Genomic DNA, 15,516 nt, shown 5'->3' with positions numbered 1-15,516 from the left:
GAGTCACTTGAGAAAAAGTGACTCTATGTAATCGGTCAGTGTTAGTCTGTCCGGCCGGCCATCCGTCCGGCCGTCCGGCCGGCCGTCCGTAGACACCACCTTAACGTTGGACTTTTCTCGGAAACTATCAAAGCGATCGGGCTCATATTTTGTTTAGTCGTGACCTCCAATGACCTCTACACTTTAACGATGGTTTCGTTGACCTTTGACCTTTTTCAAGGTCACAGGTCAGCGTCAAAGGAAAAATTAGACATTTTATATCTTTGACAAAGTTCATCGGATGTGATTGAAACTTTGTAGGATTATTCTTTACATCAAAGTATTTACATCTGTAGCCTTTTACGAACGTTATCAGAAAAACAAGGGAGATAACTAGCCTTTTCTGTTCGGCAACACACAACTTAACGTTGGGCTTTTCTCGGAAACTATAAAAGTGACCGGGCTCAAATTTTATGTGAACGTGACTCATTGTGTTGTGAATAGCAATTTCTTCCTGTCCATCTGATGCCTCATATAATATTCAGAACTGCGAAAGTGACTCGATCGAGCGTTTGCTCTTCTTGTTAAAACAAATAATTATCATGGAAGTTTTATTATTTTGTCATTTTCTAAATTGTAATTCATTTTGTGCTTTTGGAAGAGGGGACAGGTCTATTCAACTTTATTGCTGAAAATTGCCACTTAAAAAAGGATCCAGTCTTTTATTTTGTATTAATATTTTTTTTGTTTTTTTTTTGTTGTTGTTGTTGTAATGCTTCTTGTGTTACTTTCTGGTCTTGCTGTGAGAATCATCTTGTAGTTTTTTTTGTGTAGGTCCATATGTATGCTTTTGCACTTATTTCATATCTATTGCTGGTTTAGGGTTGACACAGACTTGAGAGGCCTTTTGTGGGCAGTGTGGCTTTTTGATTTTCACACTGTGCTGTCACTGATCTGTTGGTTATTTTATTACCTGTATTATTTTCAAACTGTGCAATGTTTTGGCCTTGATAACCTTTTTAAATGGATCTGGTGTATTACTGTAGCTCCAGTACTTCTAAGTCAAACATGTCATTTGTATGCAGTTTTTTAATTGAGAAGAGCGTTTGTGGGCATTTCTTTTTAGTTTTGATGTGTGCGTGGGTAGATCTTGTCAAAAGAACTCGGGTTCTTAATTAAGGTGAACTCTGAGGGACTTTCAGTGCACTGCCACCTTCATAGAGGAGACGGGCATTCCCATCTGACGAATGAAAAGAAGTGACAGAAAGAATTAAGGCGAACATGAATAAATTTGTTTTGTATTTGTGTTAGTATTAACAGTTGATTAGAAGTATGCTGGTACAGGTGTGTATGAAGTCATTTATATGTATTATGCTTCATGAAAAAGAGCATTTAATCATCACTCCAGTGGCTTAATTTTCTTCTACATTCATCACTTCAGTGGCTTTTTTTCTGTGAGCAGATGTGGTGGTGTCAAATGCATTACAACAGCCTTCAGTGTATCTGTAAATGCCATTAAATATTATTGGACATGTCAGTGTTCTTTCTTACAGGCATAGCATTTTGTACTCTTTTACATTATTTGTTACGTGGTTCTTTTTATACAAATATACCATGAATTGTAAATTTCATAAGAATTTGTACTGAAAAAGAATGGTTTTGGTAGATGTGTAATGCAGGTGGTCAGTGGTTTCTGGGAATGTAAGGTGAGAAAGGCATACAAATGTGTGCAGATGCTGTTGTGAATGTGGTTGTATTCAGTTTACATTAAGTGTTTGTTTGATATAAAATAAAGAGTGTTCCTGTCTGGTGAACTGATATCAACTTGTGTGTGTGATATTATAACCTCTCTCTCTCTCTCTCTAACTCTCTCTCCTGTCGAAGTGCCTGTTTGTGTGTGTGTGTATGCAATCACAAGCCTGTCTACCCTTCAAGCCATGCACATGCTCGCAATCACCATCATCACAACGAATAACAACAAATATACCTTAGCAAAGAAAACAAAACTTCAACATACCTAACACAGCAGAATTGTGCAGATGTATAATAGTTCTTTAAAACAATTCAAAATAATTGTCAATACGTCATGAATATGTAGTTCAAAAACTTAGTCAGGGTGGCTGCATATATATCTGTCAACAGTTATTAATAAATTAACTTTAATGCCTCCTGATCCTATAAGCTAGGCTATAAACAGGAGAAATCTGATGAAATCATTTAAACTGTCCTAGCAGCAAAAAGAACATTCAAGTTGTATGCCCTCACAGCAAAGCCATTAGGGGCATGTGAGATGGGGGAAAGTCCAGGTTTTGTATAAAACAAATTATAAAAAAAAGTCGCGTAAGGCGAAATTACCACATTTAGTCAAGCTGTGGAACTCACAGAATGAAACTGAACGCACTGCATTTTTTCACAATGACCGTAGTCCGCCGCTAGTGCAAAAGGCAGTGAAAGTGACGAGCCTGTTTAGCGCGGTAGCGGTTGCGCTGTGCTGCAGAAAACGATTTTGGAAATTTAATTTTAATCATAATTTTTATATTTTTAATTTTCAGAGCTTGTTTTTAATCCGAATATAACATATTTATATGTTTTTGGAATCAGAAAATGATAAAGAATACGATAAACGTAATTTTGAATCGTTTTATAAACAAATAATTTTAATTACAATATTCAGATTTTTAATGACCAAAGTCATTATTAATTTTGGGGCGGGGATGTAGCTCAGTCGGTAGCGCGCTGGTTTTGTATCCAGTTGGCCGCTGTCAGCATGAGTTCGTCCCCACGTTCGGCGAGAGATTTATTTCTCAGAGTCAACTTTGTGTGCAGACTCTCCTCGGTGTCCGAACACCCCCGTGTGTACACGCAAGCACAAGACCAAGTGCGCACGAAAAAGATCCTGTAATCCATGTCAGAGTTCGGTGGGTTATAAATACACGAAAATACCCAGCATGCTTCCTCCGAAAACGGCGTATGGCTGCCTAAATGGCGGGGTAAAAAACGGTCATACACGTAAAATTCCACTTGTGCAAAAAACACGAGTGTACGTGGGAGTTTCAGCCCACGAACGCAGAAGAAGAAGAAGATTATTAATTGTTAAGCCTCCATGCTGAAATGCAATACGGAAGTCCGGCCTTCGTCGAAGATTGCTTTACAAAAATTTCAATCAATTTGATTGAAAAATGAGGGTGTGACAGTGCCGCCTCAACTTTTACAAAAAGCCGGATATGACGTCATCAAAAGTATTATCGAAAACAAGAAAAAATCGTCCGGGGATATCATTTCCAGGAACTCTCATGTCAAATTTCATAAAGATCGGTCCAGTAGTTTGGTCTGAATCGCTCTACACACACACACACACGCACAGACAGACACACACACACACACACGCACAGACAGACACACACACACACCGTCACACACACACACACACACACATACACCGCGACCCTCGTCTCGATTCCCCCTCTATGTTAAAAGATTTAGTCAAAACTTGACTAAATGTAAAAAGGAAGGCGGGGGGCAGTAATTTTCCCGTCATTCTGTACTAACAAACATTGTTCAGAAGTCTCGTGTTTGGTTATAAATCGTTAAAATGCACCCCTTGAATGCCGGACAAATTTAATGAAGAAATAAGATTACAACAAAAATCATAAATAAAAAGCCTAAACAACAAGTCAAAATCGTAATAAGAATTTGTTTTGAAAATCCAGGGGAGGCCGGGTATCAAATGACTGCATTGACTGAAAGAGCAACTTATAATTGTTGTTCCCCTTACCAGAGTATTGCTTTTTGGTCTTAACTTTTTTATGGTATGATACCTATTTTGGCTATTGGAAGAGTTAAGCAAGTTTTTCTGTGCTTGCAAACGAAATTGCTCATACAGCTTTTTGCGTCAGGCTAACTCTCAGCTTGCAGCATCTACATGCATGTTCTGCTTTAAAGATTGTTTTTTTTTTTTCAGTTTTCTAACAATATGGATCGGGACAAATAATGATGGAAACTCTGCCCTTGTCACGGCTAAAAACTGACAAACCAGGTGCTACCACGACACCACCGATGAGGCCTTATACCCCCCCCCCCCCCATCCATACCCAACCAAGGGTTATAAAATGGCAGGCCACCACTTTTAAATAAAATAAACCTTCTTACTTAATAAATACACCTTTTAAAAAGCAACCCTTTTACCCTAAAAGTACTTTTAGATGTCCGTAATATATGTACTCGGTGCCTCACCGAGCTTTTAAGTTATTCCTGGAACAGGCACCCATGCCAGCTCAGTGACGGCCGGGGCGTAGGCGGAGTGCCTGGCTTGCCAGTAAATGTAGATATACATATTTGTGTGTCTTTCTTTCTTTATTTATTTGGTGTTTAACGTCGTTTTCAACCGTTCAAGGTTATATCGCGACGGATATTTGTGTGTATGAATGTTCGTTGTGTCACTGTGGCATAGCCTTTTAAAATGTAAATATAACAAGACGTGCGTACTGTATATACTGGTTCTTATTTTCTCTCTGTATAAAGCTGGATCATGTTTTAACCTTTGGTTTTATAAAATGGATCTGAAATTTTTATCTCTTTAAAAAGTATTCTTTTTCGAAATAAACGTTTTCTTTTAAACAAATAACAAACCCTACCCCAAAAACGCGTTTGAAGACAATATACACAGAAACGAAGAAACGAACCGAAATCTTTTAATAAACTTTTATCACCACACTTACCCGCTCCGACATCCTCCCTCCCTCTCTCCTTCCGGCCTCCCTCCCCCCCCCCCCCGCCCCCCTGCCCCCCGACATCCTCCCTCCCTCTCTCCTTCCGGCCTCCCTCCCCCCCCCCGCCCCCCTGCCCCCCCCTAACACATTACCAGTTTTCATGTCCCTAATAGATATTAGTATCTGTGAGGACGTAAAGGACCCCCATAGATGGAAACTATTTCAAATTGATTGGGTTTGCTACACACACACACAAAATTGTAATTGTTGTCAAGTGTAATGTATTTTCCAGTGGTGTGTATTGCACAACATAAACTGAGGAAAAAGAGATGCAACAATCCTGAGCAAAATATTAAACCAACTGTAATCTTTGATACACTGTGCCACATTCTAGCTAAACTGCCACTGATATATGTAGTCTGGTCACTAGCAGCACTCAGTCAGACGAGAGACATATGGAGAGATTTATTCTGTCCTAGGGCAGATGCACTCTTCAGCCTTCCAATGTAAGTCACCCTTTGACTTACAGACACTTAAATACCATCCCCATGCCCACTTCATCAATTTTTGTAATAACTATTTTTTTGTAATTTCATTTTGGCTTTTTCTTAGTGTTTGTATTATGATTTTTTTTTCTGTACTCTGATTTTTTGTATGGACCTTCCATGCAGATTTTTCTCACTCTCAGGCAAAAAAATACATCTAAGGCACTTTGGTAGAAACGCTGGTATTCTGAGAGTTTCCGGTAAAAAGACTAATGGACATCAAACTATGGCTGCCGGGGTCGTAAACACCGTACGCTTTCGATTTCTGCTTTGCAAGAAAAGCGGAAGGACATGCTTTTTAAAAGTGGTAAGCGTTCACTGCATAAAAAGGCAAAAATTCTATTCGGTTTACTGAGATTACATGGTTAGTTGTGGAAAGAGAATGATGCAAGAGTACTCTTTCAAGGTTGTGATTGCGTAAACTTAGAATTTAGATCAGAAGAACTTATAATGTTGCCCTTCACAAAATGTTTGTTATGCCCACGGTACTAGATGCGGTCATATTACAGTTTTGGCCATGCCGCACCGATAACCATTCAAAGAGAAGGACATTGATTGGTCTTTCCTTCCTAAATGTATTTGACTACCTAGTACTAACCTGGGCTCGTTTCACTGACTTTCAGTCTTTCTCTTTCACCCTCAGCAAAATAAGTCCAAGGACTGAAGAGCTGTGAGAGATGAACAGCTGGCAACTCAACATTCTTGTGTGTGTCTGTCTCAGTGTATGTGTGTGGAGGGGGGTAGAGAGAGAGAGAGAGTGTGTCATGTGTGTGTTAAATACATTTTCATAGGCTTGATTTTATTATCACAGTATCAGGAGAGGTAGGCCCAATACTAAATAAGAGAAGAATATACAGGGAGGTTTTAGTTTTACCAAACAATCTACACACACACAAAATCGCATGTTATGTGACTTCACATAGTACTACCCGGTAGTAGTACAGTGGACCCCCATTTTAAGACCCCCTGATTTTAGACTTCCCCCTTTTAATGACTTTGATTTTGCAAATTGTCTGTTCATAATTAACCTCTGTAAATTTACCTCTATTTTAAGACATCATCCTTTTTCTGCTTCTTATAGGTCTTGAGAGGGGGGTTCCACTGTAAAAAAAACAAAAAACACAACAACATAGAACTAATAGAAGTGATACATGTTTTGTACATGTCCAATCACTTGACTTAGAAGATTTTATAAATTCCTTTCAACTTACTTTTCACAGGGAAGAGCAGGTTCACGATCAAGGGGTGAAAGCTGTCACTATGCCACACTGAGCAAGGACCAGAGAGAAAAAATCGCAGAAGGGCCTAGCTTGGCAGACTTCATCAACGATGATGTGCCGCACTATGAAGGAGAAGGCAGCATCAAAAGAGTCAAGGGAGAAAGGTAGAAAGTGTACCTGTATCCATTTGTGCAAGCGACTATATTTTAACTGGATGTCTTGAGGATTAAATTGATTTCACTTAAATGAAAGACCTATTTGTGTGTGTGTATAAATGTTTTTTAAATTTTATTTAAATTTTTTATTTTAATAAGATGCTTTTTCTACAACCCAGCAACTTTTTTTCATGAAACATTTCATCAGGCAAGCATTTACTGGTCTAATGTGGTTGTTGGTACGTGTACATGAGACTGGAACATTAGCTGATTAGAATACATACGCACACACCATATTGAAAGGGATGATATACATGAATATACATGTATACATATAAATCTCACATTGGAGTTGTAGTAGTGTGGAGACTTTTTGATCAAGTGTGTTGTTGATCAATTTGTGTTGTTGATTGAATGTCTACTTTAACTGATCTATGCCCATTCAATTAAGTGTCCTTTTGAACAAACTACCTTATGATCAATTGCTTCAACAATGCAGAACTCTTCCAGTTATTATATTCTTTGGCACCTACCTTGTAAAATGTCAAAAGATTGAAAAGCTTTTTTTTGTGTGTGTCAGAAAGTTTAGCTTTTCTGATACTTTTGTTGCACTTGTTGTCTGTTTGTTTTTCATATAATGTGTTTTGTGTGTTATATTTATATTATTTTGTACAATGTATGGTTTCAGGCTGAGGCTACCAGAATGGCTGAAGAGGGAAATCCCAATGGGTGAAAACTACAGTCACTTGAAATCATCTTTGAGAAATCTTAATCTCCACACAGTATGTTATTAACTTTCTTGTGAATGCCTTAACTGCAGCCACCCCCACCCAGCCCCTTTTTCTACTGTAACAAAACTTCTTTGTATCTTTTGTGAAGAATTGGTAAGGCACCTGTCAAGACCCCTGATGGGATTGTTGTGTTTGTACTAGTTAGTAAATTGTACGCCTGTACAGTTATCAAAAAGTTTGGATTGAAAGCAGAAGAGGCGTTTAGACAAATTCTATTTCATAGTGGCTGTCTACATAAATACTAAATAAGAAATGACATAGCAGTGCCGGGATTGTGCTCATTGTCACAAATATTACATTTTTTGGGTGCCATACTCATTTTAACCGTATCACTGCGCAAAGAAAGCTCTTGCTTTATGTCATTTTACCTACACATATCACTAAAATCATTGCAAACCCTGCAGTGTGTTTAATCAGGATGTACTATTTTCTGTGCAGGTGTGCGAGGAGGCCAAGTGTCCGAACATAGGAGAATGCTGGGGAGGTCAGAGTGGAACAGCAACTGCCACAATCATGGTAACTTTCACCTCATCGGGTCATAGTCTGTGTGAACTTACCTCAGTCTTTTGTGGTCAGAGCTATGATGACATGGACATCTTTGAGAATGAATTGCAGTTATGATTGTTAGTGAAAATGAATGATTTTGATTAGATCGTATGTTGTGATTGTTAGTTAAATGATTTTGATGGGCAGAATGTGTGTTTCTACTTGTGTGGTATTCATCCATCATTTCTTGTTTTTGTTGTTGTTCTTTGCACATTTCCTCTGATAAGCCGTGAAATAATTTCAAAAGAGAAGCAGATAGTGTTGTGACCGTGTTATTAGTCAGGTTCGTTGATGATTGGAGTTGTGACTCGAGATAATTTGGTAGATGAAGATGGTGTCAGGAAACTGCAAAGAAATGCATCATGGTCTATATCCAATTGGAGGGGCAGGATGCTTTGCAAGCCACTTATCTTATTCACCATTACTCTTCTTTCTCGGTTACTTTTTTCCTGTAGGTACTGGGAGACACCTGTACAAGGGGTTGTCGATTCTGCTCTGTCAAGACAGCAAGGAACCCACCACCCCCTGATCCAAATGAACCAGTCCACACTGCAGAGGCTATAGCACAGTGGGGACTGGACTATGTGGTCCTCACATCTGTAGACAGGGATGGTAGGTACAGTTGGTGAAGCATACCAGTTTTCTCTGTTGGCCTATGTGGTGAACTGAATGCTAAGCTACATTATAGTGCCTTTGCATCTTTTGCCTCGATTACCTGTTTGTAGGTAAGACTTTGAGACTCTTGAGTTTGTGATTCTTTTTGTTTGTACATTGCATTGAAAGCATGAATCAATCAGTATGCATAAATCCCCACATCAGCGCAGTAATCTGTAAATGACATATTTAGAGTAAATTCTTTTTTGTACCTTTGCTCATCTCCTCCTATTGTGACAGGACAAAAGTCATATCCTCTGTTATGTTAGAGCTGCACATCATACAAATGAACTGCACATCATTTCGTACTGGTTAAATGCAGCAGTGTAAATTACGAAGCTTCATGTGAATAACTAGGCAAACGCATTCATTCCTGTCTTTCATTGGAAACTGCTTTTTGACTCCTCTGAGTGAGTCTGCCTCATGACAAATGGTTGATAATCTGGCTGTCCGGTGAGTGTGCTGTTATGTATTGCGTGAACTTATAGTGTGGAAGAACTTCATTTGCTGACCAATGTTTTCCTTTCACAGACATGCCTGATGGTGGGGCTGCCCATTTTGCTCAGACAGTACGAGAAATCAAAAGCAGGTATAGTGAAACTTACATCAGATTTATGCAGTTGACCACAAGGAAGTCGATGTGATTCTTGTGTCCTATTCTCTTGAAAGGGGTACAGAATCAGCATGGTTTAGTGTGGGCTAAAGCAAAAAAACATGCAGAGAGGTTCAATGCAAATCTATGTAATGTTTTTTAACTTGAAAACTTCTGACCTGCCAAATCCTATGCTACAGATACACGCTGTAGTACCAAGTTCCAATTATCCCCTTTTTAGCATACAACTCGCATTCAACAAATTTCAAATTTCATCGCTTCAGTTACAACAGGTCATATTTACATGAGCTTGCACAAAATCAAAACCATGTACAGTACCTGGCGAAAGAATCTGTTTTTCTTTTTGATTTACCTTATCTGGTTCATATTTTAGGACAATTGAAAGTGATGAAAAATCACTTGCAACAGTGGCCGCAAATGAGTTGCGTTTTTTTTGCCGGGTACTGTACAGTCAAACCTGTCTCTCACGACCACCCAAGGAACTGACCATATGTGGTCGTTATAGACGGGTGGTCAGTGGGGAAAGGTTAATTATTAGACAAAAATGAATGGGGATCCTCTGCGATGGTCATTGTGGACAGGTGGGCCGCCAGGGCAGGTTGGACTATACCTTGGTTTCTAGAAACCCTGGTTGCACTAACAAAGGTTAAAACCTATATCAGTTAAATATCCAAGACTAATAGAATTTTGATTCAAACTGGTTTCTCTTCAGAATTGTTATATCCAACCTGGTCTGTGTTCTGTGTACAGGAAACCACAGGTGCTTGTGGAGTGCTTGACGCCCGACTTTCGGGGAGACCTGAGAGGTGTGGATACAGTGGCCGACTCAGGGCTCGATGTCTACGCTCACAATGTGGAAACAGTTGCTGAACTGCAGAAGTTAGTGGTTTTATGTATGTGTGTGTGTTGTGTATGTGTGTGTGTGTGAGTGTGTACTGTGTGTGCGAGTGTTTTCTTTTGAAGGGTACTGTGCACTTGTGTGCTGATGACAAAATACCTGTGCTGTAACAGAGTGCTCCGTATTTGAAAGCACCTCATTGTCTTTGGTACCATTTGAGAAAGACAAGAATTAGTCTCTGGACACAGGATATTTGTATGATTATATGACATTAGAATGTTTTCCAACCTATTTTGAATGCAGAAAATGTGTCTGGAATGTGTTTTTTGTTAAACAAATGTTCTTAAGGGGCGCAGCAAGTCAAGCAATATCAATCATTATTTTTTCTTTTTACATTTAGTCAAGTTTTGACTAAATGTTTTAACGTAGAGGGGGGAATCGAGACGAGGGTCGTGGTGTGTGTGTGTGTGTGTGTATGTGTGTCTGTCTGTGTGTGTGTGTGTGTGTAGAGCGATTCAGACCAAACTACTGGACCGATCTTTATGAAATTTGACGTGAGAGTTCCTGGGAATGATATCCCCGGACGTTTTTTTCTTTTTTTCGATAAATGTCTTTGATGACGTCATATCCGGCTTTTTGTAAAAGTTGAGGCGGCACTGTCACACCCTCATTTTTCAATCAAATTGATTGAAATTTTGGCCAAGCAATCTTCGACGAAGGCCGGACTTCGGTATTGTATTTCAGCATGGTGGCTTAAAAATTAATTAATGACTTTGGTCATTAAAAATCTGAAAATTGTAAAAAAAAATAAAAATTTATAAAACGATCCAAATTTACGTTCATCTTATTCTTCATCATTTTCTGATTCCAAAAACATATAAATATGTTATATTTGGATTAAAAACAAGCTCTGAAAATTAAAAACATAAAAATTATGATTAAAATTAAATTTCCGAAATCGTTTTAAAAACTATTTCATCTTATTCCTTGTCGGTTCCTGATTCCAAAAACATATAGATATGATATGTTTGGATTAAAAACACGCTCAGAAAGTTAAAACGAAGAGAGGTACAGTAAAGCGTGCTATGAAGCACAGCGCAACCGCTACAGCGCCAAACAGGCTCGTCACTTTCACTAGCGGCGGACTACGTTCAGTTTCATTCTGTGAGTTCCACAGCTTGACTAAATGTAGTAATTTCGCCTTACGCGACTTGTTTATGTATTGTAGTTATTCGTAGGTCCCGTTATATTCACACTTCTGTCTGGTGTGGGGTATTCTTCCTGCCTGTTAGGCAGTACCTGTTTACAACAATAATAACAATAACAATAACAGCACTTTATTGTCCATTAAAATATTACATAAAAATGGAAATTTTTCTTCGGCACACCCTGTCTGCCTGTAAACGATTATAAGAACAATTGTATAGGACGACACACATGAAACATAAAACATAAAAAAAACATAAAACATCTAGCATGACGTCTGTAGTAAACATTCAGCCAAGAACTCATAGGCTGATGTTTCTTCTTCAGATTTGTTCGAGACCCACGTGCAAACTACAAGCAGTCTCTAGCAGTGTTGAAGCGAGCCAAAGAAGGGCGACCCAACATGGTGACCAAAACCTCCATCATGCTGGGCCTTGGGGAGACAGACGATGAGGTTCTCAGGGTTATGGAAGGTAAGAAACTGTACTGTATTACAGTGAAACCCCCGTAATACCTAAACTAAAATTTAAAAATCTGAGAAAATTAGGTCGTAAAAGGAGGGGGTCATAAAATGGAAATTAGTTTACAGAAGATCTGAATAAGCAAGGTCTTAAATTGGGGGAGTCTTAAAAGGGAGGTTTCACTGTAGTAACAGTTACATGAGTGTATGTGGGCTGCGAAACCTCTGCCTGAAATGTCCTTGATTCTTGTTACACACCAGTATTTTTTTTCTTCCTGCACATTGCTGCCGGAACACCTCACCTGTTAAAAAAGGGAATTCTGGCTTCCAGCAAAGCCACATGACTTGTGATTTATTAACCTCATTTGAGTTGGTGATGTTTTTGTTGTGTGGGCAGATCTGAGGAAGATAGATGTTGACTGTTTGACCCTAGGTCAGTATATGCAACCCACCAAGAGACATCTGAAGGTGAGTGTGTGTGTGTGTGTGTGTGTGTGTGTGTGTGTGTGTGTGTGTGTGTGTGACCTTAATACTAATAGGCTTGTACATGTATCACTGTTTGAGAGGGAGAGAGAGAAAGACAAGTCGCGTAAGGCGAAAATACAACATTTAGTCAAGTAGCTGTCGAACTCACAGAATGAAACTGAACGCAATGCAACACAGCAAGACCGTATACTCGTAGCATCGTCAGTCCACCGCGCACGGCAAAGGCAGTGAAATTGACAAGAAGAGCGGGGTAGTACTTGCGCTGAGAAGGATAGCACGCTTTTCTGTACCTCTCTTCGTTTTAACTTTCTGAGCGTGTTTTTAATCCAAACATATCATATCTATATGTTTTTGGAATCAGGAACCGACAAGGAATAAGATGAAGGTGTTTTTAATTTGATTTGGACAATTTAATTTTGATAATAATTTTTATATTTTTAATTTTCAGAGCTTGTTTTTAATCCAAATATAACATATTTATATATTTTTGGAATCAGAAAATGATAAAGAATAAGATGTACGTAAATTTGGATCGTTTTATAAAAAAAATATTTTTTTTACAATTTTCAGATTTTTAATGACCAAACTCACTCATTAGTTTTTAAGCCACCAAGCTGAAATGCAATACCAAACCCCGGCCTTCGTCGAAGATTACTTGACCAAAATTTCAACCAATTTGGTTGAAAAATGAGAGCGTGACAGTGCCGCCTCAACTTTCACGAAAAGCCGGATATGACGTCATCAAAGACATTTATCAAAAAAATGAAAAAAACGTATGGGGATTTCATACCCAGGAACTCTGATGTCAAATTTCATAAAGATCGGTCCAGTAGTTTAGTCTGAATCGCTCTACACACACACACAGACAGACAGACACACACACACACACACACACATACACCACGACCCTCGTCTCGATTCCCCCCTCTACGTTAAAATATTTAGTCAAAACTTGACTAAATATAAAAAAGAGATCAAGACCAGGAGAAAATGTGTGGGTACATGTCTTTATTTTCTGTTCATGCTGTTTTGTTTTGCAGGTGAAAGAATATCTTCACCCTGATAAGTACAAGCACTGGCAGGAGGTTGGGGACAAGATGGGGTTCGCCTACACAGCAAGTGGTCCTCTGGTCAGGTCTTCTTACAAAGCAGGTGGGTCATGGATCTCTCGTGCGCCCAGCCACCGTTGTGTGTGTGTGTGTGAGAGAGAGTGGGGGGGGGGGGGGGAGGGAGCATGTAGCACCAGCCCTATATGTCTGCTTGGGTGGCTTTATCAGGCTTATCACTGTGACATGTTTTCATCTTCATCCACCACCTCCAGTCCCTTGTCCCCAACCCACACACCTTTTCTCTACTGTTTTTGTTTGTTGTGTACTCTCTCTGTTCCATCTCTTCTTCTACCTTCAGATTCTGCCACTGTAAATTGCCTGTACACCACATTCTGCACTGAACATACAAATTATAAGCTGCTTAATGTGCTTTCCTTCTATCTTCCCCTACACATTCGGCTTCGTGTGCCCCGTTTAGACTATTTTCTGTTCGCTATCAAATGCACAGCAGTTAATTTATTTGATTCCTTGCAACTTCTGTTTCAGGAGAGTTTTTCATCAAAAATCTACTTGAGAAGCGACGCAGCAAGCTTGAAGAGCAGTCAGAGCCAGTGTCAGCATAATGTTTCTGACACAAGGACGCAATGTGGGCAGTTCTGTTGATTCTGTCTTCTCACCTCAAAGACAGTTTTAAGTGGGAAAAAAACCAGTTTAAATGTTTCCACCCCTCATTCGGAGACCTCAATCTGCATGTGAGCCGAGCAGATATGTTTTGCAGACTATACATTTTGTGGAGTGGTGGTGCTTTGATGTTAAAGCGTAAAAATCACAATAAATCTGCACTGGGGCCGGCCTTTTTTTTTAAGATCAACAGCTGAGTTTTTCTGTCTTCATGTGCTACATATGGAAAGTGTCACCGACGTTCCTCCATTAAAAGTTACCTCAGTTTTAGTAACTGCATGTGTATACATGTGTGTACATATATGTATGTATATGTTATCTGTGATAGGCATGTTGTTTTAATTGCAAGCTACCCCCTGCGGGTTAGGGGGAGTCCCATATTGGTTGGGACAAGAAAGAATTTACCCGATGCTCCCCAGCATGTCGTAAGAGGCGACTAACGGATTATGTTTCTCCTTTTACCCTTGTTAAGTGTTTCTTGCATAGAATATAGTCAATGTTTGTAAAGATTTTAGTCAAGCAGTATGTAAGAAATGTTAAGTCCTTTGTACTGGAAACTTGCATTCTCCCAGTAAGGTAATATATTTTGTACTACGTTGCAAGCCCCTGGAGCAAATTTTTGATTAGTGCTTTTGTGAACAAGAAACAATTGACAAGTGGCTCTATCCCATCTCCCCCCTTTCCCCGTCGCCATATAACCTTCGTGGTTGAAAACGACGTTAAACACCAAATAAAGAAAGAAATTGCAAGCTGAACAGGCGAATGCTTTTTGTTGAGAGACATTTTGTAGAATTTTAATTATGTAGAAAAGGAAATGTGGCTGTGCAAAGAAAGTGTAGCTTGTTTTGAATTCTGGTTCTGTCAACCTATATGAATTATGAAATTAATAAGTTGTTCGTAATAAGCTATTTCATTAGTTTGGCAGAAATGAATATTTATGCACTCACAAAAAAAAGGAGACCCAAAAAAAATCAAGTCTGCAAAACTCTTCTTTCACTGTGTGTGTGTGTGTGTGTGTGTGTGTGTGTGTGTGTGTTGCTGTGTGTGTTGCAAGTAGATATTGGTAATATAATTGTTTGAGAAGGTCTGATTTAGTTAATGTGAATGGACATCACGTATATTATTCCCTTATGCCTCTTGGTGCCTTGATCCAAACCATATTTTTTTTCAACAGCTCATTCAGCAAGCAAATGATCTGCATAGCACTTCAGTTCAGACCGTCAATTCATTAAAAAAAAGTCAATCAACTGTCTTTGCTACAACTCATGGTTAGGCCCTGAATCTACATGTATAACCAGGCGTACATTAAATGCCTTTGGAATTCTCACTGTTGCCCTTTAATTCTCTTTTTCTCTACCCCCCACCCCCTCCCCCCAAAAAATTAACCACACACACACAAAAAACACGAAACAACAATAGATACAAGATACAAGAGATACAAGAAGTTTTATTGTCCTCATCAATACAAGGAAATTTGGCACAGAGCTTGTCTGCACAGTGTTTATGAAAATGCTAGCTGAAACATTTGTTGACTTCGATGCAATAGAGATCTCCAAATAATCAGATTTGAAGTAGCGTCTCATG

General features: G+C 39.1%; 1 protein-coding gene across 2 annotated transcripts in view; it reads left to right on the top strand.

Moving 5' to 3' along the window:
* Positions 1 to 5,438: 5,438 nt before the first annotated feature.
* The window catches only part of LOC138968988 (lipoyl synthase, mitochondrial-like), a 115,920-nt gene continuing 105,842 nt past the window's right edge, over positions 5,439 to 15,516 (top strand). The window contains exons 1-11 of one of the 2 annotated variants that reach the window (XR_011456337.1): positions 5,439 to 5,540; positions 6,454 to 6,617; positions 7,297 to 7,390; positions 7,838 to 7,915; positions 8,401 to 8,557; positions 9,131 to 9,188; positions 9,963 to 10,091; positions 11,584 to 11,729; positions 12,114 to 12,184; positions 13,243 to 13,354; positions 13,798 to 14,508. Coding sequence is in view for 1 of the 2 variants with exons in the window: in XM_070341673.1 (XP_070197774.1) it covers positions 5,460 to 5,540; positions 6,454 to 6,617; positions 7,297 to 7,390; positions 7,838 to 7,915; positions 8,401 to 8,557; positions 9,131 to 9,188; positions 9,963 to 10,091; positions 11,584 to 11,729; positions 12,114 to 12,184; positions 13,243 to 13,354; positions 13,798 to 13,874 (1,167 nt within the window). In the remaining variant the exon portion in view is untranslated. Of the gene's footprint in view, positions 5,541 to 6,453; positions 6,618 to 7,296; positions 7,391 to 7,837; positions 7,916 to 8,400; positions 8,558 to 9,130; positions 9,189 to 9,962; positions 10,092 to 11,583; positions 11,730 to 12,113; positions 12,185 to 13,242; positions 13,355 to 13,797; positions 14,732 to 15,516 lie in introns of those variants that run through there. The other variant, XM_070341673.1, reaches the window with a different exon arrangement.

Source organism: Littorina saxatilis, linkage group LG6 (assembly GCF_037325665.1).
Source record: "Littorina saxatilis isolate snail1 linkage group LG6, US_GU_Lsax_2.0, whole genome shotgun sequence".
NCBI lineage: Eukaryota > Metazoa > Mollusca > Gastropoda > Littorinimorpha > Littorinidae > Littorina > Littorina saxatilis.
The sequence above is the reverse complement of the archived record's forward strand: the minus strand, read 5'-3'. Positions and strand labels throughout refer to the sequence as shown.